Genomic DNA, 23,358 nt, shown 5'->3' with positions numbered 1-23,358 from the left:
CGTGTCACTTTTTCTCTCAATGGTCATCAGCAGATTAGGAAAACAACCAGTTACTCGGTTCGGGTTAACCCTAACCCTACTCTGCGCTGATCCTTAAAGCTTTTTACACTCTGCTACCATGAGCTGGACTGTCTCTGGGGAATCTTCACACACTTTGATTCTGGTCTTCAATCATCGACTCCTGCCTATATTTGTCGCTTAGATCTGATCTGAGATGGTCGATCTTCGGTCATGATTGGTCTTTCTGATATAAGCCACTTCCTCGATCTCTGTCAGTGATGTTACCTGCTGCTCCTCGTTCTCATCAGCTTCCTGCTGTCTGAGATATTCACTGAGTTCATCCTTTGCGACCGTCTTCCTGAGGTGTTCTTGGTTTTCGAGTCTGACACAAGTCAGCATGTTAAGACTTTCTAGCTGTGAATGTTTGCATGTCGCTCTATATAAAGTGTGTGTGTGTGTGTGTGTGTGTGTGTGTGTGTGTGTGTGTGTGTGTGTGTGTAAGAGGAATGCAGACTGAAGACCACAGACAGGTCTGAACAACGTCTGTCTCTCTCTCAGTATGTTAGCGCTTGATTTCGTCTCTTTAACCTCAAAGTTCACGAAGCTTGGAGCTTGTTAGCAGCTGCCTTTATTTCTCCTCGGAGCAAGTACATCTCAGTGAGCCAGGTTATCTGCAGCCCGGGGGGGTCTGTGAGGGTCCGCACCTCATCCAGCGGTTTAAAATGAGGTCCTCAGACCTGCAGGCTGACACCAGGAAGCACCATCAGTCCCACTCAGATAAAGGCAGCTGCTTTCACAATAAAAGCATGGCACCATAATCACATCCCAATGCCTCACAAGATACTGCCAGTAAATTAAAAGCTGAGAACAAGCTTGAGAAGGATCTGTCTGAAGCAGTGATGACTGGGGAAGAGGAGGTGGTACACACTCCATGCAGTGGATGCATTGGCTTCAGTGTGGATGCAGTGGACGTGTTCGCCATAGTTAAAGGAATACTCCCAAGACTTTGGACCCACGCCCTTTCCCTATCATTGACAAAGTGAGACAAGCTCATAAATACCTTTTTTGTGTCTGTGCATCCAGTGACTGGATCCTGGCTGTTAGCATGGTAGTTAGCTTAGCTGAATTTCTGGAGGTGAATAGGAGACAGAGCCAGACTGACGAAAGTGGACAAAATACTCCTTACAGTGGTCCAGGGGATAGCTTTAAAATGATGGAGGATGGTGCACACACACTGGAGTGTGTCATGGCAAAGTGGATATGAAGGATGCAGTCGACATGACACACAGGGAGCCTAAGATTGCTAATTATTAACCTATCAAAGCTACAAATGTATTGATCAGTCACAGAATATCAGTGATTATTGAGAATATCACAAGAATAAGCATTGGAATTTTAGTGATATGCCTGAACATGGCTTTAGAGTACAAAAAATCTGCATGTGAAATAAGTTCAATATGGGGGGGAGGATTATTGTTCAATAAATTATTGATTTATTAGAAATGTTTTCAGTTATACAAAATGGATACAATTTATCAGGATTTTTTTTTAATTGGTAGTGAAAAAGTGAATGACCGGTTATAATAACTTTCTTTAATGGAATTGCCACTGTATTCCCTTGAGGTCTTGTTTTGAAAACGCTAGGACAGGAAGTGTGTGTGTGTGTGTGTGTGTGTGTGTGTGTGTGTGTGTGTGTGTGTGTGTGTGTGTGTGTGTGTGTGTGTGTGTGTGTGTGTGTGTGTGTGTGTGTGTGTGTCGGAGGGGGGCAGCTCAGCCTCCAGGTGCGCACACACGGCGCAGGGAGCGCAGGTGTGCGGGCGGCCGCGCGTTTTCAGGAGTTCAGCTCGTTCCTGGAAAATAAGCACAAAAACCACCAAAACCCAGGGGTTCCGACATGCGTGTACGCGCCTCTGCTCGCGGCGCGTGCGCCTTCGCCCTCACGCAGTTGCTGCTGCTGTGCACGCGGATCGCGTCACAGCGCACAGGTAAGAGCTGTTTTTATGGCATCTCTTCATGAAGGGAGACGTTCGTGGAAATACTGGGAAACTGCGCAAATGAAACTGTTCAAAACAGCAAAACACACTTTCTGTCTGATTCAGAACCACTTGTGTGTCAGTTGTTGTGTGTTGATTGTTGTGTGTAAAACTATTGTAGTGCATGGACTGACGACTGTGGACTATTGAGGATACAGTGTATTGTGTTGACTGTCATGCATAGATTGCTGTATGTTGACAGTGTTAGACTTTTGCACTGTGAGTAGACTGCATCGTGTGTATTGTTGTGCGCTGGCTGGTGTGTGTGTGTGTAGAGGGCCATGTGTGAACTGCTGCTGCGTGCAGCTGCTGCTGCGCAGCTGGACAGCTGCCCCACAGGGCCGCATGCTGTGTGTTCAGAGCCTCGGGGCCAGAGGCAGGTGAGGCTCCGCAGCTGCTGGTCACTGTGTGTGTCTGCGCCGTTGTTTCGTGTGGCTTCAATCAAGTTGTCATTCTGTGACGATTTTTATCTGTTTTTTTCATGAAAATGCATTTCCAGTTGTTGTGTTTTGTTGTGTTTTTGCTCAGGATGCGCGTCTTCACGCTGTCTCGGAGCTTGTCTGAGCTCCACGTGCTCAGTTCGCATCTCCTCAGCCTGGTTTCATGTTTTTTTTTTTCTGCACGATATTTTTTTCTCTCTTCCTGTGAACATTTTCGTTTCTCAGTTGTCTTTCCAAGCCTGGTTTTGAGCCGATATTTGTTGAATGTCTTTGAACGGAGTGTCGTTTTTCAGCCTCTGAGCGTTGATCCTTTCATTCAGGCAGGTGTGTGTGTGTGTGTGTGTGTGTGTGTGTGTGTGTGTGTGTGTGTGTGTGTGTGTGTGTTCATCTGGGAGGGAGTGACGAGCCCTGAAGAGAGGAAAATCTGAACAAAGAATCCCCCTGCCTACACACACACACACACACACACACACACACACACACACACACACACACACACACACACACACACACACACACGTCTTGAAATTCAGACATGCCCATGCATTCATGTAGAAACAGAGCTCCTCGAGAAATGCCTCCGACATGAACTCAGGTTCAGGGTGCTTACTGTACTTCTTTTTTTATCGAGCAATCTAAAAGTAAATGAGGTGTGTGTGTGTGTGTGTGTGTGTGTGTGTGTGTGTGTGTGTGCTTGATCTGTAGTCATAATCAATCAAACACCTCCAGCGACTCTGCTTGACTGTTTCATGTACGGAGTGACTAACTGAAATCTCTGGCCTCGTTTACGAGACGTTTCAATTTCAAATTTCTCATTTTTTGGATTTCCGTTCAAAAAAAAAAGTTGGAAGATTTTCAGTGGCTCCAAACCCCCAACTCTTCCGTTGTCGCCTCGGGGAGCGCCGTGCGAACGGGGCCTCGGCGGGTCATGGAGCTGCCGTCCTGCCCTCTTCTGCCCTCTTGGCGTTAGCTTTGGCGTTGCGAGCCGAGCAGCTCTGTTACTGTGTCACTCCGCTCCTAGATGACTCCAATAACCTTTCCCGAGGATCTGATTCACCCTCACATGTCCTGACTTATCTGACTCCACTCTGAATGAGACAAAAATGCGCCGCCGCCGCCGCCGCGGGCTGGGTAAACACGCCGGCACGCTGCTCCCGCTCCCCACGGCCTCCTCCACGCGTCTGATTCCTCATTAACGCGAAGTCTTCTGAGAAGCCGCCGTCTGTTCCTGCGACAGCTGCGCCAGGAAGATAATCTGCTGCTCAGGCTCCTCTTTCACAACACTGACAGGACGCCTTGCTGATGTGCAGATGCTTGCGGCTTTTCCAGTGTCCCGGGCTGAAGCTGCTCTTCCTGCTGCACATCTCGGAGGCTTGAGTGGGAAAGTCGTGTTTCAGGTGCGCCGTGAGGCCGGGGCCCCTCGACGGTTCTCGGCCTGGAGCTGGGGGCCCTCCTGTCGGACTCCTGAACCTGACGTCACGATTGAAAGTATTTTAGCTGGCGGGCAAGCAGCTCACTCACGTGTCGGTGTCCCTGATGTGTTTCAGCAGGTCGCTTCAGTTTGTGGCCCAAGAGGCAGAAAGTGGATTTTAATCAGTCCTCTTGGAGAAATTGCTTCCCTGCAGTGGGAGTCAAACCTGCAACTTCTGATACCAAGCCACCACCGCTACTGTCCGGTCTCATGCAGCTGCTCAGGTCTCATGCAGTGGTTCAGGTCGAAGCTCGCTGGTCAGGTCTCACACAGTGGTTCACATGTCATTCAGCTGTTAAGGTCTCATGCAGTGGACCAGGTGTCATTGCAGTGGACTGTGTCTCATGCAGTGGATCAGGTGTCATGCAGTGGTTAAAAAGTCATTTGACACCTGCAGCAGTAAATCCTGGTGAAAGCTGAGAGGCCATCAGATTGAACCAGTTTTTAACTTTGAAAGTGTTTTATTCCTGATTAGTTCTCTGCTGCCAGTCACATGATCGTATGACCCAGAATCTCTCTCTCTCTCTCTCTCTCTCTCTCTCTCTCTCTCTCTCTCTCTCTCTCTCTTGCTCTCTCTAACAAACGTCTCCATTCAGAGACAAACAGGCTGACGTCTGTAGTTTTCGCTGCCGCCCGTCTGGAAATGTCTGAAATGTTTCCCCCTCCTGTCGCTGCAGATGACTCACATTGCAAAAAAAAGGTTTCAAAGTCACTTATTCATTGTTTTGTGGTTGCCGATTACTTCAACTAGAAAGTAACTAGTTACGTAATGAAAGCCACCCTTGTCTTCTGTTGAAGAGGGGTGTGTAGTTCCTACATGTGGCCACTAGACGGAGGTAAAGATCTCTCTGAATTTGATACTCTCCTAGTTATTCCAGCTCTCTTGTGTTGCTCTTAATGGTTTTACAGTTAACCGTACTCTGATTTTCGCCTTTTTAACATGCATTGAATGTATTTGTTTAGCCAATAAAATTTGAGTAGCGAAAGGAGTACTTGATTTGTCAGTTTTCACTTCATCCTAAAGTATTGGATTACTCGGCTAACAACTGCAGATGAAAAGTAACAATTTCCTTCGTCCAGTATCTGTATTTAACTAGGTAGTTAGTTTCCTGGGTAGTTAACAGATTTGGGTATGTAACTACAAGTAACGAACGTTACAAGTAGTAAAATTACTTTTGATGGGAACGAGTAGATTGGTAGTTAAACTAGAGTTACAAATGAAACGCTACGATTGTTACTTTTACAATGACTGCAAATAGAGCAACCAAAATATGTAAACACCCCTTTTAAAGGGGTAAAGGGCTCCGAAGATTTTGGACCCACGCCCTTTCCCTATCATTGACAAAGTTAGACAAGCTCATAAATACCTTTTTTGTGTCTCTGCATCCAGTGGCTAGTTCCCAGCTGTTAGCATCGTAGTTAGCTTAGCTCAACTGCTGGAAGTCAATAATCAGAGCCGGACTGACGAAAGTGGACAAAATACTCCTTCCAGTGGTCCAGGGGACGGCGTATTAGCATGTGAAGTAAATCCGAACGGTTATAAAACATTTAAAAGACGTGTTTTCTTTTCAATCAGTTCAAATAGCATTTTGATACACACAGACCTGCGCATGTGCAGTGCTCCGCGGAAGGATATACCGGAGCACAGCAGTAGGAGCTGTGCTCCGGTATATCCTTCCGCGGAGCACTATGCAGTAACGAGTAGTGTAACTTCTTTACTATTTCCATGGAGTAATCAGGTAGTGTAAGGCACTACTTTTTTCAAAAGTAACAAGTAACGGGTAACTCTTTACTTTTTTGAGTAACGGACCCCAACTCTGGTAGTTAATTGGACCATTAGTTTATTGGTTGGAATGTTGGTCATTCAGTTTTTTATTTGTTAGCTGGTTGTTGCATATTAATTGGTTAAATTTGCTAGTTGGTTGGTTTGGTAGGTAGGCTGTGAGTTAAGCGGTGGGGTCAGGATTCTAGGATGTTCTGGGGTTTTTTCTTTCCATTTGGTTGATTTTACTGCTCTTTTAATGAATTTGAAAGCAGAGATTATGGAAACTGACGAGGCTTACTGGAGAAAAGCATTTTCCCCAGTTATCCCTGCAGTTCACACTTGGTATTTTCATGAAGTCAGTCAGTCTGTGAGTTTTTACTGTTTTCTGCTCACAATGAAACAAACTGTTCCATCTTTTATTGCCCCATTCATCATTGCTGCCACAGCTCTGCTGCCCCCTGCTGGCAGCCCCTCACACTGCAGCGTGGGCGTGGGAGGAATGTGCAACAGCTGGATGGAGGATGAGGATGAGGAGGAGGTCTGTGAGAACCTGGAAGCAGATCAGCATTTGCTCCGATGAGACAGCGGAGTCGATCCCCAGAGAGAGCAGCTGAGGATCCAATCAAATCCTGCTCTTCCTCCTCCTGCTCCTCCTCCTCTTACTGGACAAGCATTCATTATTAAAATACATCCATTTCAAATGAATATATATATATTTTTTTAAATAAATGACATTACAATTTGGGTCCTAAAAAGGCATTCAAGTGATTAAAATATTGCTTACTTTGAAAAGTGCAGCAAATTTTTAAAACTATCTGCAATTTTCCTTTCAGTCACTCATCTCACCATCGTCAAAAGAAATCCGTTCCAAAGTGAGAAAATCATTGGGTTTCAATTCTGCTCCACATTTCTTTTCTGTGGTCTCAGAGCTGTTTATGATGGGATGTCCTCCTTCAGCCCCAGCTTGGCGCGTTGCTCTGGCAACGTCTTCACAGGGGCGGAGCTTCAGCATGTCCGAGCAACCAATGGCATTGATCTTTGTCCAAGGAGTCCTCCTCCCCCTCCTGCCCCATCCTGCCCCTCCTGCCCTCCCCTAATGCCCCTCCTGCAGCAAGTGGGTCTTTTTCCATGGGAGTCTTGCAGCTCTGGAGGAAGGCGCTCACTCAGCAGTTCGTCCGTCTGGGCTTCGCACCAGAGACCCTCTGACCGTGTGGACCGCACCACTGCTGCCCGGCCTCTTGGACGGAGACCTTTCGGAGGTGAAGAGCGCTGCGGGAGCCTGGTGGAAGTCTGGTGGGCGTCTGGACACAGCATGGCCAGGACGATCCCTTCGTGCCTGCTCCTGCTGGTCCTCTGTGCCGGACCCGCACAGGCCTGGTTCTGGAAGCAAAGTCGAGCTCCTGTATCGGAATCTCCAACTCCGGTGACGGGAACGACAGATGGTCCAACCTCCACTGGGGACACGCTGACAGGAAGCACCTTCACAGGTGCAACCTTCTCAAAATCCACCTCCACAGGAAGTTCATCAACTGGTCCCACCTCGACTGGGTCCTCCTCCACAGGAAGTTCATCGAGTTCCATCTCGACTGGGTCCACCTCCACAGGAAGTTCATCGAGTTCCACCTCGACTGGGTCCACCTCCACAGGAAGTTCGTCAACTGGTTCCACCTCTACTGGGTCCACCTCCACAGGAAGTTCGTCAGCTGGTTCCACCTCGACTGGGGCCACCTCATTGGGAACCTCCTCAACAGAAAGTTTGTCAACTCACGCAACTTTGTCCAAAACCACCTGGTCAGGTGTGACTAGCGGAGCAAAGCAGGAAGAAGCGAAGCGGGACGACGCCTCCAGAGATGGGGAAGAGACCCTGCACATGTCGCCTGGGATCCGTAAGTTTGTCCGGGTGGGGGACTCGATCCCGACTTCTTGGACTGCTAAAGGAGGCCCGGCGGAGGAGGTGGAGGCTGCTAATGCTAACGTTACACGTACAACCAGCAGATTCCAAGGGGGGAGGGTGGAGTTGTCATCCGGCGTGGGTTCAGGTAGCGGGATTCCAGGTGCTTCTGAGGGTCCGTTCCGGACTGTTGAGCCGTGGTGCGCCGCGGTGCCCTCTGATTGGCCCGTTTGCAAAAGGCAAAAGTTTTTCTCGCTGCCCAACTTCTTCAACCACACATCAGTGGAGGAGGTGGGGGCGGTCTTGCAGGAATGGGCGTGGCTTACCAGGGTGGGGTGCCACTACAGGGTGGAGTGGTTTCTGTGCCTGCTGCTGGCGCCCAGGTGCCCCTCTGCCCCGGGCTCGCCCTCGCCCTCGCCGTCGCCCTCGCCCTCGCCCTCACCCTTGCCTTCGCCCTCGCCCGTCCTCCTGCCCTGCCGTGGCTTCTGCCTGCTGCTGCAGGACCGCTGCTGGGCGTCCCTGCAGAGCGGGCGCCTCCCGCTGGCGTGCGAGCTTCTGCCCGATGAGGCGCTGGACCCCCGCCGTCCGGCGTGCGTGTCAGTTAGTACCTGCAAAGGTAACCCGACGGCCAGACGTGTACCCGGACACATGTCCGGCCTCTTGCTTGTGTGTTTGTATTTGTTTGGACGCCACATTTTGCATGTTTCCAGATCAATGGCTCTTCACGGGACAGTCCACCATACTAGTTTATATAAAGTTTAGAATTGAAGAGTTTTCTGTCAAACTTAAAAATACAGTTTCTTGATTTTATGCAAATTTCTTGAATTGTTGGATCTATTTAAAAGAAGTATTACCCAAAAAATAATATTCACTTACAATAAAAGTGATTTTTTTAAAGCTTTTGCATTAATGAAATTTGGAGATATCATTTTATTTGCCTCTTTTTCATAAACAGACATTTTTTTTTTTTTTATTTCTTAAACCTCTGTTTACATTAAAGCTTTGTTTTCTGGAGTAGGAATCTAAATTTAGGCCACAATTGCGACCTTGGGTGTACGGAGCTCAGAGCACTTTGAAATGCCCGTCTGGCATTCAGGATGGTGGTCTTTCCTGAGAAGACCAGTGATCTGAGAGGAAACATGCTCGTGCACTCAGATGGCGTGTTCCTGTTGTGATGTCACTTCCTGTTTGAGGAAGTGTGTTTGTGAGTGACGGGTCAGTGATGGTCAGCAACCGCAGCCCCTTCAGAGCCTTGACTCCGACACTGTCAGCGTTAGCGTCGACATGAGAGGAGCACGCCGAGCAGGCGTGACCTCTGGTCTGAGTCCGGGCAGGAAACGCTGTCCTGGGCTCCGTCCAGCTGTTTCAGGGCCCCGTCCAGCTGTTCCGGGGCCCTCGTTGGCCCTGTGCTCTGTGGCAGATCGGCGTTGGTCTGCAGGGAACGTCGGGCTGGGATTTGGCGTCGGTGAACTCGTTTTTTTCAGTTGTCTTCACAAGCGTCCCACCACTGCATGCCTGTCTCGGCTCATCGTACAGCGGGACAATTAGGCCGTGTGTGTGTGTGTGTGGGCATTCAGGGTCACGCTTGTGGGTGGGAAATCTGTCTGCCGTGGAAGAACAGTGCCAAGTGTGTGTGCTTCCTCTGTGAAGTGAGGGCAGCAGTGTCGCCGTCGGCAACAACAAGGCCCTGTGTGGCGGAGATAAGGCAGGTCAGAGGTCACCTCCCCTCTCCGTGTTTGGCTGATGAAGGATGAGCAATGAGGGAAAACCTCTTTGACCTTTCGAAAATATCAATCGGCAACTTGTTGCCGATTGATATTTTTAAATTTCATTAGGAGATAACTTGTAGTAGAGTAAGCAAAGCTGCTAGCGTTTGAATGACAGCTCATTTTACTCCCACTCACTGCTGTAATGCAGCGTGCGTTTTTGTACTTCTGGACTATTTCTGGTATTTCAGAGAGAAAATTTGAAGCGTTTGTGTGTGAAAATCTGTGTAACGAAGTTTTTTCCGGCTTGTTTGGTCTGCAGGGAGTGCTGAGTCCCTCTGAGGAGCTCCTCATCTTTTCAGCATGTGTGTGAATGCTTCAACTTTCCCATGCACAGACACACACACACACAAACACACACACACACACACACACCTCCATCTGTCCGCCCACGCCCAGGCCCATCGGGTCGAGTTGCCCCGCTCTCACACTGACGGGGCATTACACTGTTCCTCCGTAACATGATATATGAGCTCATCCGTGTTAGAGCTGGAACATATCCGCCTGTTGTTCTCTCCCACGCACACACACACACACACACACACACACACACACACACACACATACAAACTGTTAACTTCATGAGAATACCGTGTTTGCAAAGCTGCCAAACTGCGTGAAACCCTAATTTCAAGAAATTTGTATCCATCCATGGATGCAAAAGAAGAGTTTTTATTCTTTTTTTGTTGTTTTTTAGTTATTTCAGACTGATATGAATGTTTGAGAATCTCGTTGGAGTTCAGACTGAGCTCACGCCGCTTCGTCCAGCAGCTGCAGCAGCTGTGCGGCGGCAGACGAGCCAGCAGCAGGTGCCCTCAGTGGGAACAGGACCGCCCTGCAGAGTGCAGCAGGTCCTGAGGGACCCGGGTTCATCTGGAGCCACACGGCCGGTGTGAGATTGTAAACGCACAACCATAGAATATGCACCCCTGGGTCACTCCCTCCAAAAAACAGCTTTGGGGGGTGGGGAGTGGATCCTGGGTCCATCTGTAGTCCGTACTGCACGAGGCCTCTCTGCATCTCCAGCCAGACAGTTCATCATTCAGGGACACATCTGGTCCAAACCAGTCCAGAACTACCCCCAAGCTGGCCTGACTCTAACCCAGTGCTGGTGGGAAAAATCACCCCAGAAGCAGCTGAATCTGGTCCAGAGCGATGGACTGAAAGTGGAAAAGCTACTTGCCGTCTCGTCTTCAGTGTTTGTGAGAACGTTGCTGCTTCCCCTCTGGGACCTTCAAGTTTGTGGGAACTCCGATAAAGAGCCACACGAGTCAGCGTGCATCTCTGAGGAACTGTGCAGGGCTGCAACTGCAGGGGGGGGGGGGGGGGGGGGGGGGGGGTGGTTAAAGTATCATTATTTTTATTAGAGGAGAGGAACCACAACTCACAAAGTACTGTCCTACGTACTGCCATTTTTAGTTTTCTTGAAAAACTACCTACTCACACTTTAATCATTCAGATTGCTGTGTGCAGGTCTGGTTGTTCTGAGAGCCGCCCGCCGGCGCTCGGCTGATCCGGTAGTTTGCTGTTCTCGCAGCTCGGTTTTAGCAGCTCAAACTGTGTGCTCATTCGGAGGTGGATTTTAACATATGTCTATATTTTAAAGAATCTTTTGTGACTTGCTGATCATTCCTGTTCCTACAACTGCTTTGTGAAGTTTCATTCACACTGTGTGTGTGTGTGTGTGTGTGTGTGTGTGTGTGTGTGTGTGTGTGCATGTATGTGTGTGTGTGTGTGTGTGTGTGTGTGTGTGTGTGTGCATGTATGGAAGCACACGTGCGCGTCTGCATGTATGTCTCAGTGTCTGTTCTGACCTCTGTCTCTCTGACCTTTGTTTGTGTGCCATCTGACCTTTGACTCTCTGACCTTTGTGCGTCTACCATCCCACCTTTGCCTCTGTGACCTTGATGCCTGTGACCTCTGTTCTTGCCTCTCTGCTCTTTGTCTCTCTGACCCTGGACTTGCCGACCTCTGTGTCCGACCTTTGACTCTCTGACCTTTGTCCCCTGTGTTGTCTCCAGAGGAGAGCGGCGTGTCGCTGCAGCAGCTGTTGGGAGACCCTCCTCCTAAGTGGATCTCCAGGGTCTTGGGACCGCGGGGAGAAGAGGCTTACTCCTTCGGCTCCTCGGCGGCGGCGGGTCAGCCGGCTCTGGCTCACGTCCCCAATCCTTTCTTCCGCCATTTCTCGCTGCTCTTCCACGTGTCGCCGTCCACGCCGGGCGCGTCCGTCCTCTTCTCCATCACGGACGGCCCTCAGAAGCTCATGTACGTCGGCGTTAAGCTGAGCTCCGTGAGCGGCAACCGCCAGCGGGTGCGTTTCTTCTACACCGAGCCGGACTCCGAGGCTTCGTACGAGGCCGCCAGTTTCGAGGTGCCCAGCATGGTGGACAAGTGGAGCCGCTTCTCGCTGGCCGTCTTCGAGGACCAGGTGACCTTCTACCACGGCTGCGACTCGGAGCCGCAGGTGATGAAGATCGAGCGGTCGCCGGACCCCATGGAGCTGGACGCTGCTGCCGGGATCTTCGTGGGCCAGGCGGGCGGAGCCGACCCGGACAAGTTCCAGGTAACATTATCATCAAAATCATCAATCAAAAGAGAGAGAGACAGAAAAAGTTGACTAGAGAGAAGAAAGCGCAAAGATACAACAACAATTCTTCGATCGGAACCGACACACCAGACAACCTGCTACTGCAGGTGCACAGAGATACAACAGACAACATGCCAGGGGATTTTGTTATTAAACGTAGCTGTTGATATATCTATCGAATTGCAAACCACAGCATCAGGAGCACCATTCGTCGAACACACCACAAGACAACAATGTGACGGAGTCCACATGCAGAATGTAAAGAGCGCAAAGTGATTGAAGATCAGCGCGATCATGCAACAGTGACTGCGATCATGCAAATATGACCTCTGACCTCTGAGAAGACCAGAAGAAGGCCAGAGAGGTCTCAAGGACCTGGGGACCTGGCCTCAGTACATTCCCTGACATTCCCACACCGCCCTCCTGTCATGTCCTTTGGGAGACCCCCCCGCCCCCGGAAGGACAGCGAGCCCACCGTCCGGGACCCCACAACTGCTGCTCTGCCCCCACCGCACGCACATGTAGACAGCCGCACAGCCCCCCCAGAGCCAGCAGTCCCCCAGCCCAAAGCCGGGCCGGAATCCAGGCCTATGGGGAAACTACCCCCCCCCCCCCCCCCCCCCCCCACACACACACACACACACACACACACACACACACACACACACACACACACACACACACACACACACCAGTTCATTGCAATTTTCACAGAACTCAGAATGATGTCAGTTCCTGGGAGGAAAAAAGATGCTGCACGGTGCTTCTCATCCTGAAGTGTCTTCCAGTTGTCTCGGGAATTGATATGCTATGCGTGACCTCTGACCTCTGACTTTAGGGGAAGATAGCAGAGTTGCGAGTGGTGGGAAACCCCCGGGCCGCGGAGCGTCTCTGTGACGACGAGGACGACTCGGATGCGGTGAGTATATGTCTTGCTCATGCCGCGTTCACTGTCTATGGGTCCTTCTAACGTCTGTCTCTCTCTGTCTTAAGGCCTCAGGGGACTTTGGCAGCGGCGATGGCGAGCGGACGTCGACCAGAAACCGGGTCAAGGTCAGCGTGACGGCGTTTTCCTGAGTCTGGGCATTTTGTCTCATGTATTCAGTTGATGCAGTTTGTCCAGTCTGTTCATTGTCGCAACGAAACTGAAGCAACATGCAAGAAGTTATGTGCAAACAGATCAACACTACGTTAAGAACATTTTTGATAATGTTTTGATTTTTGCTTCCCCCTCAGCCCACCCCTTCTCCTTTACGCCCGGTGCCTGAACCCCCGCTGACCTCCTCACAGGGGAGCAGTGTGAAACAAACAGGTACCAGCAGCGCCTCCTATACTTTGACTCTTCAGCGCCCCTGGTGGATGTTTGCAAGATTGCACAATGCACAGGATCCCTGATTACTTTGATGTAATGAGTTACTCTGCTGAAGTCAGCGAACTGTCTTGGATCTTGTTGCTTTTGTTCTGGAAACGGTGCTGAAGCGGAACCCCGCCCTGTGACCTTCAGAGGGTGAAGCCGGTGACTTGTTGCCCTCTCAGGTGTGGCCGGTGCTAAAGGAGAGAAGGGGGACCGGGGGCAGAAAGGTTCTCAGGGGGATCGGGGTCCTGCAGGCCCCAAGGGAGACTCTGGCTCTGGATCCAGCTCCAGCTCTGGGTCTGCAGGGGGTCGAGGACAGAAGGTGAAGATAGACCAGACCATAAGAGCCTAACAATGAACTGTGACCTCTGACCTCTGACCTGTGTCCTGCGTATTTGTTTCAGGGAGAAAAAGGCGTGAAGGTGAGTCGTCGTCGGTTCAGCATGACGGTCAGGATCAGAATCAGGTCTAGGATCTGGTTCAAGTAAAGGATCAAGATCAAATCTGGAATCATGTTGAGATACAGGATCCAGATCAAAACCGAGCATCAAGTCCACGATCAGGTGCCTCAAGTTCCTCCTCCACAGGGAAGCTCCGGCTTCGGCTACCCCGGTACCAAAGGAGAACGTGGAGCCCAGGGGCCTCCGGGGCCCCCCGGTCCTCAGGGGCCTGCTGCTGAGGTGGTGCGACTCGGCGACGGTTCGGTGGTGCAGCAGGTGGCCGGACCAGTTGGACCTCCAGGCCCTCCAGGTTCTGACGGACTTGCAGGGCCTCCAGGAACTGATGGGGAGCCAGTGAGTAGACCTGGTCCTGGAGGGGTCTGGAGATGTTGGGAAGGGTTGGGAGGAGATTTTTATTTCTAACATGGACTCTGCTCTCTTTCAGGGCGATCCGGGAGAGGACGGAAAAGCTGTGAGGACTTGGTTTTACACTTTGATTCGAGCAGGAACATTTTTTCTTACCTTTTCTGGAAATCTGTTGCTGATGGTCTACTATGGTCCCCTGACCAGGGTCCTGCTGGACCTCCAGGTTTCCCTGGAACTCCAGGAAATCCTGGCACCAGAGGCCAAAAGGTACGGTACCTGCATTTTGATTTGAATCCAGGCATCAGGTTTAGTTCGCCTGGACCAGGTTTTACTTCTGCCTTCTTTCAGGGAGAACGTGGAGAAGGTGCACCTGGACCCAGAGGGCCTCCCGGCCCCCCTGGACCTCCTGGACCGGGCACTGGGGATCGCCCGGTACGTTCTCATGTCTCTTTCTGCCTCTGCTGAAGTCTTGATGTCGAGTCTTGACTGCAGTTCTCATGTTCGCAGACCTTCGTGGACATGGAGGGTTCGGGGTTCCCAGATCTGGACAGATTCAAGGGTTTTCGTGGTCTTCCGGGCCCTCCGGGACCTCCTGGACCACCCGGACTTCCTGGAACGTCAGTGGCACTTGGACCCGGTGGTCCGATAGCCATTGGGCCTCCTGGACCACCTGGACAAGACGGGGCCCCTGGTCTACCAGTGAGTACTTAGTGCATTCCAATCGTTTTCACAGTTAAGAAGCACAAGTTGTGAAAGTTTCGCCCGTCGTTTTCCAGGGCCTCCCGGGTCCTCCTGGACCTCCTGGTCAGCCTGGACTCCGAGGAACCAAGGTACAGCCAGACATTCACAAACCCACCATGACTCAGCTGATCTGACAGCCTTAATCCTTCCTGCAGGGCGACAACGGCGAGCTGGGACTCCCAGGAGCGGCGGGGGAGAAGGTGAGTCGTGTGTGTTTGTGTGTGTGTGTTTCCGAGCTGTCTGCAGTGTGTGGGGTTGGATCTGTGCAGGTGTTGATGGTCTGTTGCTCTCCTGCAGCCATCGGCTCCAGACTCCGGCTTCTTTAGCGGCGTCTTGTCTTTCTTTACTCCGTCTTCTACAGTGGGTACAGGGTCGTGGGTGTCCGGGGGTCTCTGATTTCTTTACTTCCTCCTGTTTTCTTTCACACGTTTCACGTTCTCTCTAACATCAGGAAGCAGTTATTTTAATCTCTGGTGCCCAAACCATTGACCTGAAGCCTTCCAGATAGCCTGTGAGGAAGGCCTTGGATGCTCTCCGATCTCTGATTCGTCCAAATAGACTAAAAAGACAAGCACGGGGGTCTTATTCTGGTTTAGTCTGACATTGATGAATCCTTGGACCCTTGTGATCTCTGGACCTCAGGTTGGGAACCAGAGCTTGAGATAACATCCTGTGGTTTGTACTTCCTGAAACCTTCTCTCTTTTCTACTTCTCTAACGTCTGCTTGCTCCGGTCTGAGTGATTTTACACGCCATCTTTTTATTTTCTCGTTAGAAGACAGAAGATGACCGTTGTTTCCTTTGACCCTGCTCAGGGTTCTCAAGGTGACCCGGGACAGACGGGGACCCCCGGGCAGACCGGACTGGCGGGGCTCCCCGGTCCCATGGGGCCAGTTGGACCTCCGGGGCCGCCCGGACCACCAGGACCACCGTACGGCTCCAGCTTTGTGAGTGAAAGTTGAAATACAAACATGTGTGAAGGACTTTAAAAGTTATCGTTGTGACATTTGTTGGTTTTTCTAAAGTTCTCATGAAGCACTTCAGCACATTAATGGCAAAGAGTTTCCATTTCCATCCCTTCATTTTTGTCTTTTTCTGCAGTTTTATGTTTCCATTGCAGAAATTCCTGATAGTCTTTTCTCCGAGTTTTAACATTCTTCATTAGTGGCCTGTTTTCCTTGTTTTCCTTGCAGGGTGGCCTTGACAGATTTGAAGATGGGAACGGCCTGCCGGGACAGAGAGGCCTACCTGGACCACAGGTAAGCCTTCAACCTTGCTTGGAGCTGTTGTCCAGCTCGGTCCTGCTCCTGTCTCACACTGTCTCCTGTCCTCCAGGGTCCAGCTGGTATCCCCGGACTTCCTGTGAGTAGACGACCTGCGGTTCCTTTAAGATGAGCTTCAGTTTGCATTCACTGGTGTGTTTTTTTGGTATTTTCAGGGTAAACCAGGTTTCCCGGGTGTCTCTGGGAGCAAAGGAGCAGAGGGACCTCGAGGACCTCCTGGGATACCGGGTCTGGACGGATTCACCGGACAGCCGGTAAAACATGTGGCCTTATCTTTTGGTCCTGATCCTGATCCTGATCCTGGTCTTTGTGAGACTAACCAGCGTTCATCTGCAGGGCGAGAAAGGAGACAGAGGAGAGAAAGGACAGATGGTGAGTTACAGACCTCAAACATCATGAAAAATCAGGTCCAGCTGTTTCGGGAAACATTTTCTTTCCCACCGTTAAACATTTCCTGAAAGCTCCACAAGCTGCGCTCACACCCCGAGTAGACTCACCAATGTTGTAGATAAGCATGTATCTAGTCTCCAGTTCTGATTCTCACTGTATCTGTACTTTTTTTTTGCACTTTGTGATTTTGCCTCTTGATCTGACAGGGTCTGCCGGGTCGAGACGGAGGGCCGCCTGGCCCCCCAGGGCCCCCGGGGCCACCCGGTGAGGTGGTGTACCAGCCGACAGGAGACGTGAGTCACGTAGAAGTGTTGTTACCGCAGCGCTGCATGAATCCTCCTCACGAATGTTCACGTTGTCGTCTGCAAACCATGAAATGACCCTGACTCCCGCAGCTTCTCCGTGTGTGAATGAACTGAACTGAACTGACTAACAGCCACAGCGGGCCGGTCTGTGCTGTCACCACGTACTAACTGACCTAACTCTGTCTCGCTGTAGTATAACGAGGTGTATTGGAGCGAAGGGTTGGAGGTGAGTGGAGGCTCGCCGAGCACCTCAGACTTATCGAAACACAACCAGCACTCGCTTAATCTTTAACTCATTTCTAATCCCACACATCGAAGTGTCTGTTCGATAATCCATCTGTCCTCTGCAGGGAGGACCGGGCGTTCCGGGCAGGGCGGGACTCCCCGTAAGTTTCTACCTGTGACTTTTCCACATTTTGTCTCATTACAACCGCAGACTGAAATGTATTTTATTGGGTTTTATGTCATAAATCAACACAATGTGTCACATAATCACGAACTGAAAGGAAAATCATTAAAAAAAAGAAAAATTTCTATAAATAAAAAACAGGCAAGTGTGGTCGTAAGAAGTATTGCGTCCATCTATCTGCAGGTATAGTGAGTGTGCATGTCTGTGTTTTCTGCAGTGTCGGCAGCGTGTAAATGTGTTTTTTCTTTTCTGATCAAGATTATTGTTCTGTTTTTCAGGGCCCTGCAGGGTCCAAGGGAGATAAAGGAGACACAGGTCTACCAGGTTATGCCTCCAAGGTAGGATTATTCATTCATCCATTCATATCTTTATTTTGAAAATCCCACTTTTAAGCCGCACTACACCAATGAAAGTGTTGAGGTTTCTCAGTGTGTGAAATCTCACTTTAATTGTGACTTTGCTGCGTTCAGGGACAAAAAGGAGAGCCGGGCATCATCACGGGGCCTGATGGGAGACCTCTGTACCTGGGTGGCCTGGCAGGACTGCCGGTAAGTCATCGTAATGCTCATTTACAATGCCTCCATCTGAGTCTGTCTTCATTCTAATGGCTTGTTTTAATGTTCCAGGGTGAGCCTGGGGGTCCAGGTCCAGAGGGTCCTGTGGTACGTACTGTCCCTTTAAACCTCCATACTGGTCCTGATGTGGGCTGCGTTGTTAGAAGTTAATATGTTGTCTTGCAGGGTCCTGATGGTCCTCCGGGACAGAAGGGAGAGATTGGCTTCCCCGGCAGACCAGTGAGTCGTTTGGCTGTGAACTGGACCGTCGGTCGGCTCGGACTCACACACCTCTGAGTCTGTGTGTTTGTGTGTGTGTGTTTGTCAGGGTCGACCTGGACTGAATGGAGTCAGGGGAGAGAAGGGGGACTCTGGAGGTGGATCTGGATTTGGGTACCCTGTGAGTTCCGTGGCCTTTAGTCGGCCGTCAACAGTTAGCATTAGCATGTAGCTTATTTTTGGAGGAGTCGCTCAGGTAATGCTAACGGAACTGGTCGCTTCAGGTGTTTGTCACCGCGATGCCTCCGCTGACTGCAACACTTGGCCTGAGGTTAGCCTGTGTTTTTGATATCTTTGTGAGTAACCGGTACTTGTCGTGCGTCAGGGTCCTCCAGGCCCCCCGGGGCCCCCCGGACCTCCTGGACCGGCTTATCCCCTGGGTGGAACTCGAGTGAGTACACAGCGAGCAGAGCGGGGCGACACGAGGATGCTATAGAGACGCTGATGTTGCCGTGTGTGTTGTTTCAGGGTCCGAGGACGACTCCAGGTGGTATTCCGGTCAGTCCCCAACCTACCGTTTCAAAAGAGCAAATCTCCATTTCTCACTGCTCCTCTGTTGACTGCTTCCATTTGTTTACAGCGAAGGGAGAGAAAGGAGAGCCCGGACTGCCCGGAACCTCACACCTCTCAGGTGTGTGTATGTGTGTGTGGGTGTGTGTGTGTGTGTGTGTAGCAGTGTAATAATAACCTCCTCTGTCTGCAGGATACGGCTCGGTGGACCTTTACACACTGAAGGTAACTGATGAGATCATCTCCGTACAACTCCTGTTCATGTTTTAAAGTCACATCCTTTTTATCTTGAGTTTGTTTGTTTGTTTGTTTTGTTGAGAATGAACTCCGAGGTGAAATCGGTGTGAAAGGAGAGAAAGGAGAGCCTGGCGGTGGAGGGTACTATGACCCTCGCTATGGAGGAGGACCAGGAAACCCCGGACCTCCCGTAAGGTTTACTTCGTTTCTGACTTGATTTGATGTTGAAACACTCCAGCTGTGTGTCATGGACTCTGTCCTGTGTGTATCATCAGGGACCTCCTGGAGAATCCATTGTGGGACCCCCGGGTCCTCAGGGGCCGCCGGGACCTCCAGGCAGAGGATACGATGGTCAACCAGGACCACCAGGCCCACCTGGACCCCCTGGTTCATCCCTATCTGGACCCTACAGAGGCACTCAGAGTGAGCGCACAAAGAAATTGTGCAGGGCTGATGAGAATCTCGGATCTCCCCGGATTAAAAGACTGTACTTCCATTGCAGCCATCAACATCCCAGGACCTCCAGGACCACCGGGAGCTCCAGGACTGCCGGGTCACTCGTCAGGAGTGAGTGGTTTGTCCTGTGGAGTGTGTGTGTGTGTGTGTGTGTGTGTGTGTTTGTGTGTGTGTGTGTGTGTGTGTGTGTGTGTGTGTGTGTGTGTCTCTGTGTTTAAAGCCAGGTTTACACTTGCACGACTTTTTGCCACGATGTTGTCGTGGCAAGGCGTGCCAATCTGGAGTCACTGAACTTGCAGGCTCCCACACAATTCATGACCAATTCACGAATAGTTCACGAATGCGGGCTCCGTCAGTGTCACGAACTGGCACGATGCATTCACGCATAGTTTATGCCTAGTTTACGTGCTTCCCGCATTGGCACGACATGGTTGCGCATTTCGGCTTGGGCTGTTCAGGAACTCTTCGTTGCAGTGCCTGGCAGTGCGTGCCTTGCCACGACTGGCACGCATCCTCCCGCATTGTCCCGACGTGTTCACGAGGCATTCACGAACAGTTGCGGTATAGTTCACGGCCCGGTCGCAATATTTAGTTGTGACCAAATTTTGAACATTTCAAAATTCTCGTCCCGACATGGCACGCAGTCACGACGGGTTTACGCACACTTCACGCCACTTTACAAGTGGTTTGCGACTTGATTCGTGCCAATGCGTGCCACAGAATCGTCCAAGTGTAAACCTGGCTTAAGGCGCTGCAGGTCTCAGAGGCACGCTCACTGGGGGGTCTGGGGTCTTTGTGTTTGAAGGTGACTGTGTTGAGGACTTATGACACCATGACCGCAACAGCCAGGGGCCAGCCTGAAGGCTCGCTGGTCTACGTCCTGGACCAGACCGACCTGTACCTCCGGGTTCGAGACGGAGTCCGACAAGTCCAGTTGGGTAGCTACATCCCCCTGCCCAGATACGACGTGAGTCAGCATCCAGCAGTGCCAACACCAATGCCACCACGCCAATGCTAATGCCATATCACCAACGTTGAAACTGAACGTCCATCACATAGCCCCTCCCTCTCTCTGTTTCCAGGAGAATGAGGTTGCGGCTGTGGAGCCCCCGCCGGCCGTGCCTTTCTCTCCAGACCAGCACTCCAACACTGGCACCTTCAGCCACAACTCCCAAAGTCCCCCTGAGAACCCAGAGCCTCAGCCACAGCCGGACCACACTCACAACGCCTATCCCGATCCTCGATACCAACCGGACACCCGGTACTATCCAGAGACTCCGTACCAGCCCGATCCTCGGTATCAGCCCGATCCTCGGTATCAGCCCGATCCTCGGTACCAGCCCGATCCAAGGTACCCGGCTCCGACAGACCCCAGGTACCCCAGTTACGCTGATCGAACGAACCAACCAGACGGGAGGTCACCGTACCAGGACGGGCGCTATGCAGTGACCCCTCAGAGGAGACTACCACCCCCTGTGCCCCAGACCCCGGCCCACCGTCACACTTCAGGACCAGGGGTAAGAGGAGACCCCTGGGTGGGTTTTTCTGATCAGGGTGAACTCTTGTGATTGTCCGTGTCTCTCTGCAGCTTCACCTGATCGCCCTGAACAGCCCTCAGAGCGGTGCCATGCGCGGGATCCGCGGCGCCGACTTCATGTGCTTCACGCAGGCTCAGGCCATCGGCATGCACGGCACCTTCAGGGCCTTCCTGTCCGCCAAGCTGCAGGACCTCCACAGCATCGTCCGCAAACTGGACCGCGAGCGCATGCCCATCCTCAATCTCAAGGTACGTCATCCAACCAACACTCAGCCACATCAGGCCAACAACCAAAATCAGTCCATTCTCAACCTCAAGGTACGTCTTCAAACGGCATCCAGTCATCATCCAATACACATTCAACCAACCAACAGTGCAGATTCCATATTTAAAGCCCCAGAATGCAACAGAACCACTTGTTAGTTGTGAAGCAAATTTTGCAACATATCATCATATACCCAGAGGGAGCATGCAAAACTGAAAACAGAGAAAGGTCCTGGAACTGCACCTTTGTCTGCTTGCTGTGACAATTACCAACCGCTCGGGTGTTTACTCCTTGCCAGGATGAGGTTCTGTTCGACAGCTGGGAGTCCATCTTTAACCAGGGCAGGATGAAGCCCAGCGTGCCGCTCTACTCCTTCGATGGAAAGGATGTTCTCAACGACGGCACATGGTGAGCGGCCGGTGAAAAATCTGTGCTAAAGCTATGGAGACGAATGGATTTCAGTCTTTTGAACCACCGTTTTTCTATTTTCGTGGCAGGCCCGAGAAGATGATGTGGCACGGTTCAACCAGCGAAGGTCAGCGTCACGAGGACGGGTTCTGTGAGACGTGGCGTGTCGGCGAGTCCACGTTGAGTGGAATGGCGTCGTCACTGCAGAGCGGCAGCCTGTTGCAGCAGAGCTCCAGCAGCTGCTCCAGCACCTACGTGGTGCTGTGCATCGAGAACAGCTATGTAGGCCAAGCCAAGAGATAGACACACACACCACACACAAACTACTTTTGGTGCTTTGTATATAAGATTTCCTCATGAATATCAGTATATGTTTGCTAGCCACTCCCATATGGTGCTACACACAATTATCCCTCATGTTCACCTTCAGTTTGAGCTCAGGTGACCTCATGTCTGCCATATTGGACGTCATGGGAGCCATATTGGACGTCCGCCCTGACCTCATGAGGTGTCCGAAGGCATAGCTCTGTCCTGCTTTCTGTTTGGGACTCGTTAGCTTGCATTGCTAATTCACAGCTGAAGAAGCCCAGTTTGTGTTAGCTTGAAGTTTTAGCTCAGAAACATTGTGAGTTATCAAAAGTAACCAGAACACAGGTTCTGGGTCAAAGGTGCCCAAACTGTGGCCCACAGGCCGCATTAATCAATGATACTTCTGAGTCTTAAAAGCAGATGGAGCTAGCGTCTTGAACATGTTTAGCTTCACAACAAAACCAGGTTAGTCAGGAGTCTAATCGTTAAAACATGAAAACCTGCAACATTTGAAGATGGATTGTTGCTAAATCTGTGAAGAGATTAATAGACTGAAAAAAAGAGAATATATAACCAGTTGTATCCCTTTCAGACTCGTCATTTCAAGAAAAATGATGTGAAACAAAAACTGATTTTAGATTAAAATGTCTGATATTCGCCCAGATAGGCTTTGTTCCAGTGGGAAGTGGAAGCGTTCCACCTACTCTTTGACTGTTTTATGAACTCACACTAAAAAGACTGTTTGCTACAGTTTCAGCTGCAGTTCGCAGGAAAGAAACTCTTCTGTTTTTTCACTTTAAGTTCATCCATGAAGACCAGACTGAACTCTATCATCCACTTCAAGTTTCCATTAGCCTCGAGGCTAGCTCCTTTACCTTTAAGGCTAACAGGTTTAGCTGACTCTTTTAGCTTGAATGCCCTCCTTCTGACCGACAAGGCTACTTCCTTTGGCTTCGAAGCGAACTGATTCAAGACTAAACCCTTTACCTTGAAGGCTAACGCCTTTAGCTTCTAAAGTAACTCTTTTAAGGCTAACGAGTGTAGCTTTGATGCTAACTCGTTTAGCTGTCTGACTCAGAAGATTTCATTTTAGTTACTGCTGCTGAAACTAAACATTCACTCTTTTGTCTGCACTGATCCCTAATTACTCTAAATACTACTGCATTTCTCCCAATGTATTGATTTCACAACACCATAATCCTGTTTTGACCTTTTTTTGAAAAACATCTTTTTGCATTGTCCTAACGACCTTCACATTTTTACTGTTTCTTACTTTTACCTCATATTATGGTCCATTTTCTTAACATCGTTGCATTTTGTTTGGCATTTTATATCCAATTTTGTTCTGTTGTAACCACTTTTTTGTTATTTTTAGAATTTTAACACTATTTTCTACTTTTTTTTCTTCACTTTGATGTTTATTAAGAAGATAAGTCTTTTATTATTAACTGTTTTGATAACATTTAGTTATTTTGCATCCCATTTTCAGGAAATGAAAGCATATTTTCATTTGAAATTTCAGATGATAAAAAAACAGTCACACCCGATCGCTTCAACATTGAC

General features: G+C 50.3%; 1 protein-coding gene across 1 annotated transcript; it reads left to right on the top strand.

The window, feature by feature from the left end:
* Positions 1 to 1,810: 1,810 nt before the first annotated feature.
* Positions 1,811 to 23,296, top strand: LOC115383868 (collagen alpha-1(XVIII) chain-like). The gene is made up of 39 exons (XM_030086065.1): positions 1,811 to 1,985; positions 11,388 to 11,929; positions 12,792 to 12,872; positions 12,947 to 13,006; positions 13,190 to 13,265; positions 13,490 to 13,629; positions 13,712 to 13,729; positions 13,895 to 14,101; positions 14,193 to 14,219; positions 14,318 to 14,380; positions 14,462 to 14,545; positions 14,621 to 14,812; positions 14,890 to 14,943; positions 15,010 to 15,054; positions 15,669 to 15,800; positions 16,047 to 16,112; positions 16,189 to 16,215; positions 16,292 to 16,390; positions 16,473 to 16,508; positions 16,733 to 16,819; positions 17,025 to 17,057; positions 17,182 to 17,217; positions 17,519 to 17,578; positions 17,711 to 17,788; positions 17,867 to 17,902; positions 17,981 to 18,034; positions 18,123 to 18,194; positions 18,399 to 18,468; positions 18,542 to 18,571; positions 18,654 to 18,704; positions 18,777 to 18,808; positions 18,903 to 19,010; positions 19,096 to 19,243; positions 19,323 to 19,387; positions 20,082 to 20,243; positions 20,359 to 20,793; positions 20,865 to 21,062; positions 21,377 to 21,486; positions 21,576 to 23,296. The coding sequence occupies exons 1-39, from the start codon at positions 1,895 to 1,897 to the stop codon at positions 21,787 to 21,789; spliced, it is 4,119 nt and encodes a 1,372-aa protein (XP_029941925.1). The 5' UTR covers positions 1,811 to 1,894; the 3' UTR covers positions 21,790 to 23,296.
* The last annotated feature ends 62 nt before the right edge of the window (positions 23,297 to 23,358 follow it).

Source organism: Salarias fasciatus (assembly GCF_902148845.1).
Source record: "Salarias fasciatus chromosome 23 unlocalized genomic scaffold, fSalaFa1.1 super_scaffold_20, whole genome shotgun sequence".
NCBI lineage: Eukaryota > Metazoa > Chordata > Actinopteri > Blenniiformes > Blenniidae > Salarias > Salarias fasciatus.
The sequence above is the reverse complement of the archived record's forward strand: the minus strand, read 5'-3'. Positions and strand labels throughout refer to the sequence as shown.

Bases quoted from the DNA above. Each gene is read 5' to 3' on its own strand.
- LOC115383868 (XM_030086065.1), top strand. From the start codon at position 1,895: ATGCGTGTACGCGCCTCTGCTCGCGGCGCGTGCGCCTTCGCCCTCACG. The intron at 14,220-14,317 runs GTGAGGACTTGG...TCCCCTGACCAG, and splicing joins CGGGAGAGGACGGAAAAGCT to GGTCCTGCTGGACCTCCAGG. The intron at 17,789-17,866 runs GTAAGTCATCGT...TTAATGTTCCAG, and splicing joins GTGGCCTGGCAGGACTGCCG to GGTGAGCCTGGGGGTCCAGG.